The 5,357-nt window shown below is 35.1% G+C and overlaps 1 protein-coding gene across 1 annotated transcript; it reads left to right on the top strand.

Annotated features, from left to right (window-relative positions):
* Positions 1–2,727: 2,727 nt before the first annotated feature.
* Positions 2,728–3,800, top strand: LOC104114084 (uncharacterized). The gene is made up of 2 exons (XM_009624444.2): positions 2,728–3,284; positions 3,581–3,800. Exons 1-2 carry the CDS (start codon positions 2,728–2,730, stop codon positions 3,798–3,800), a joined length of 777 nt encoding a protein of 258 aa, XP_009622739.2.
* Positions 3,801–5,357: the final 1,557 nt, after the last annotated feature.

The raw sequence follows: 5,357 nt of genomic DNA, 5'->3' as shown, positions 1-5,357 counted from the left end.
CTTTAATTAGAAGAGAAGACAGACGCTGAGCTTACGAGTACGGTTCCATGATTTAAGAAAGGATGGAGTTGTAGCCGGGATGATGTCCCTGGTGGAAACTACAACGAACCGTTCCATCCATCCACGGTCGTTGTCATCGTCCATGTTGGTGAGCAAAGCATAGTGACCACGTTTGCTGAAGTTTATCATTCCCCCACGGAAAATCTTGGGGGAGTAAAGGTTCATTAGCCGATCCAAGGACAACTCTTCCCTTATCTCCTGCCATAGACGCCGAAGACATGCAATAGTCCGCCACAAAGGGCTCACCTGTGCCAAGCAGACTTGGTAACGGAGGCAGAACTCCAAGATAACAGAGTCAAGTCCCCCAATCAATGAGAACGGGCCCAAATTGAAGAGGTACATGTAAACGTACGTAAAAACCTTCTTGGAGAAGGTTACCCACTCCGCTAGTTCAGGAGCAATAATGTTCAAATTTTGACAACTACAGTCTTCCTTCACAGTAGGGATTCTAGAAGGACGGATGGAAGAAGGATATACACCAACAACCCTTGTGCGGGGGTTAGCGGAAGGGTACTTCTCTTCGAAGTCCTTAGTTGTAGTAAGCCTTCTGGGGATGATGGTGCTCACCATAGGAGGAGCAACATCATCAGTGTTATCTTTGTTCTTTGAAGAACTGGAATTTCTGGAAGAGGAGGCCATAGTTATCATAAGAATGTAAGGGTTTGTCTCTAAAGAAGGGGATTAAAGGAAGTTGAAAACAAGTGTGAGTTGAGAGAGTTTGAGAGAGTTTAAAAAATTATGAAGTGTAAAAGGAGAAGATTGATGCGTATAAGTAAAAGAATAGGCAACTAAAATCGTGGCCATAATTATCTCGAGAACCAGCGAAAATGTTGCTGAATCATGGGATGATGCGTGTTTCGGACATTAAATATGGAGAGACGTGCGTCCAATCAACCGTCAGAAACTTTTCAGAGGGGGCCAGAGAATTTTTCACCAAGAAGGGTATCTCCACCAACTTCCCGGTGACACAGGAATATGCCACCGGAAAGCAGGAGGACTATCTGTATAGGGTAAAATATGTTCATATTTTATACTCACATAATAAAGTGATACATGGAGCCGAAGGAAGATTGAAAGCGAGGCAAATGACGATTAGGTCCGAAGACAGCAATCTCGTTCGTTCCAGAAGGGAATGGTGTTCATAAAGACAAAATAAATGCCTGCCACCCGGTAGCATTTAATGGGGAATATTCTATAACATTAAGTACGTAGTCCGTTATAGAGAATATGACATTCATTGCCCACCGTTACACATTCTTCAATGACCCCATAATTATCATTTAAGAAGGGTTTGATCCTAAGACCTTGTTCCCTAGGAGTAACTATAAGTAGTGAGCTCAATAACCATTATAAGGGAGGGAATTTTCTGAGAAGCTTATACTATACACTGCTCAAAGTTCAATAATATTTTGTCTTCTTGCTTATTAATATTGTTACTACTGCCCCCGGAAGCTCTGCTCCCGAAACCAGGTTATCTGCTGTCTTATCTCAATTTCAACGCTAAGTCTTACATTCTTGTTTAATTTATTTATCATTTTGGGATCAAATTGATTCACTTGTCTATAAAACACGTATAAATTTAACTGTACCGTTTTACGGATAAACAATAATAACCTAATTAAAACTTATGGTTAGGCAAGATCATATTCTACTTAATTAAAAGTTTGAAACTGTATAGATATATTTTCTTTTCAAAAAAAGAGGAGGAAAAAAACAGGTTTGTATATAAGTGGTTTACAACTCAAAACTATTCACTTCTGGGAAGAAGTTGAAGACAAACCACTTCCATCAAATTGTACATTTCATTGTGATTTGGTCAAAGTAACTCATTTACGTAGTTACTAATTAGTGATTTAAAAACAACTGGTTATTCAAAATTATTGTAATAAGCTCCAAACCAGGTCGTTCAATTTTTTTGGTATGCTAATTATTATCATTATAAATGTTTGGTAAACACTTGATATTTGAGATTACTTTTTTATGCTCTTTCCCAATCAAGTCATCCAAAATCTATTTTGCATAAATTTACATACAATAAAATATCATTTTGTTTCTTGTCATCTCAGGACTCAGCTGCTTAAAAAGAAATAACTAAATGTTTACTAATAGTGTGCAACTTCTGAAGGAACACGTAAACATTCTTATATTCTGAAATTAAATGCCTGTTTTTTTATGGAAAAAAAAGAAGCAGCCTAATTTGACACTATAATGCCACTAATAGGCCACCCTTAAAGTTTACAAGAAAAATATTAAATTTTATAAATAAGTATATTGCATGAGTTGTCTCAATACAATAGCCTCACAAACATTAATAAATTACTTTCCATGAAAATTACAAGAATAATACAAGATTCCCTTATAAATGAAATCTTGAAAATGAATTACTATGAATAACTATATTGCATGAGTTGTCTCAATATAGTAGCCTCAGAAACACTAATAAATTACTTTCCCTGAAAATTACAAGAGAACAAGATTCCGTTATTAATGAAATCTTGAAACTTCAGTCTTTGCCTCACTTTGACTCCTACAGCACAACTATAAATAGGTTTATTGGCCTTTGTTTTCCATATATATTTTCAACTGAGTCACATTCTTTTCCTAAGCTAAACATTTCTCATCACTTCCACCTCTTCCTTAATCCTTTCTTCTACCTTGTTTAACATCATGGGAAAAGTGACATTTGCATTTGTTAGTGACACTGAAAAAGAGATTTTCCATAGGATGGTGAACATGGGGTTAGAAACTCAACCATCTGAAAAAGTCATGTCTTTTTGGATGTTTTTGGAGTTCCATAACTCTAAACAATTTTACCATAAGATTTCTATTTGTGATGAAAAGTTTTTCAAAAGCCTTTATGCTGAAGCTGAAATAGCTTTAGTTTTTCTAGCATCAAACTCATCATCTATCTCTCAAGATTTTTGTCCACTCACTTCTCAACTTCTGTTTCCCCTTTCCCTTAAAGAAATCATTTCGAACAAAGAGAAAGTGAACAAAGAGATATCACTTATCTATGATACATTTTGTTGTGATGGTTTTGAAGTTAAATTGGAGGAAAAAACAAAGAATATGGCTGAAGAAGAGAAGGTGAATTTGGCATTGAACTCTAAGTTAAACCCTTTTGCCAAAGAATGGAGTTCATCTGAGGCAAATCGTTCATTGTTCATGACGTTCTCTCGTGGTTATCCAATCTCCAGGAGACAAATCATTAATTTCTTCAATAGGTATGTTGCAAACGAACAAAGGCATATATATACGTAAATACTTCTTAGTTTAGAATTATAACTAAAACCAAATTTAGATAATATAATAAAAAAAAGATACGAGTTTAATAAATTCAAGAAGAATAACACGAAATTCCTTATTAGTAAAAAATTGAATGTTTTCTTTAATTTTTTCAGATTCTCCCATTTCCTTCCAAATAAGTAATTGGACATTTTGACATGTATATCGTGCCCCCAATTATTTTGATGTACAATTTTTTATTTATTTTTTATTTATTTTTTTGCTATTTGTTTAGGAAATATGGGGATTGTGTGGAGGATGTTTTCACATTCAGGAAACAAGGAAGGGATCCCACATTTGGAAAAGTTGTGTTCAAAAACACCTCCAGTTGTGCTTTGGTTTTGAGAGGAGGCTGTGACGTTGCCAGATTTTATATTGGATCAGGACATGTTTGGGTGAAGCAATATAAACCTCGCCATTTCAAGAACCCTAAGAACCTAAATAGAGTCATGTAGCTTTAATTATTGAATCACTTTCCCAAATGTGATCTGCTTCGGGTTTGTTTAAATCTGATTTTAAATTGTGTTTCAGGAAAGATACATTGATAGTATCATCTAAGGCTATTTAATAAGTTGTTTCAACATATGTTATTGATGTACTTCCCCTTTTCAGATGAATGTTTCACAATGTTATAAACTAATGCGTTTTTCACTAACTTCATCTTCATATCTACTACAATTGGATTCATATTCATGTGATTTTTACTTGACATTTGTTAATCAAATGACAACTGCGTCTTGATAACCCTAATGTACCAAGAGAATTTTAGTTTAATTAATTATATCTTATTCGTTTTAAATGTAATTAAATAGAGGAAAAGCTAAATAGGCGATAATGGTCTTCTTGATTTGAGAACACATGCGATTTGAATTGTAACGTTTTGATTACTAAAAGAGAAATTTCAGTTAATATCTTCAGAACATGGTCAAGTTAGAAGAAGAAAAAGAAAGATCAAGTTGCAACATGTGATATCATCTTCTTGATAGAATTGGAATGAAGAAGAAAATAATTGGGGTTTTATTAATTCCTTATGCACACAATCAACAAAAAGGGAAGGAAGATTTTCCGATTGATGTTGAACTTAACATATAGTTTAAATTTTAGCAAATCCTTCTTCTATACATCTAAGCTCATGGCGCAATTTTTAGAATTTTTGTCCACTCCTTTTGAGAATAAGTATGTCTTATCATATTGTGATAACTCGATAGGTCATCTAGAGTTTTAAACCTTAATTCTGTGTTTTAAAACCTCAAATATCTCATTTTAGTCTTTCTCGATATGCGTACACAGTCCGTGTCTTTTTTTTGGAAGACTTTTATATTAAAAATTGATAAAATGTAAAATTGTGCCTTAAAGATCCATTTGAGTTGACTTCGGTCAACGTTTTGAGCAAACAGACATGGATCCATATTTTGACGATCCCGGTGGGTCTGTATCATAATTTGGGACCTCGGCGTATGCCCGAAATCGAATTCAGAGGTCCCTAACTCGAGTTATCGCATTTTGTCGAAAATTTGAAGTTTAAAGGTTTAATTAATTTAAAGATTTGAGCAAGGTTTGACTTTATTGCTACCGGGCCCGAATTTTGGTTCTTGAGCTTGGTATATGTTCGTTACTATATTTATGACTTGTCTGTAAAATTTGGTGAAAAACAGAGTTGGTTTGACGTGATTCGGACGTCCGGTTATTAAAATAGAAATTCTAAAGTTTTATTGAAAACTTCATTTGATTTGGTGTCCAATTCGTAGTTCTAGGTATTATTTTGGCGATTTGATCGCGCGAACGAGTTCGTATGAGATTTTTGGACTTGTGTGCATATTTGGTTTGGAGCCCCGGGGGCTCGGGTGAGTTTCGGATACACTACAGAAGGATTTTGGAGTTAGAATCATAGCTGAAGCCTTTGTGCTTCTAGTGTCTGCTGTAGACTTCACATTTGCGAGGTCTGGCTCGCAAATGCGAGTCTCGCATTTGCGAAGAAACCATCGCATTTGCAATCATGGGCATGCCTGGGG

This window comes from Nicotiana tomentosiformis, chromosome 1 (genome assembly GCF_000390325.3).
Source record: "Nicotiana tomentosiformis chromosome 1, ASM39032v3, whole genome shotgun sequence".
Lineage (NCBI taxonomy): Eukaryota > Viridiplantae > Streptophyta > Magnoliopsida > Solanales > Solanaceae > Nicotiana > Nicotiana tomentosiformis.
Note: the sequence above shows the minus strand (reverse complement) of the source record. Positions and strands in the feature narration are given on the sequence as shown.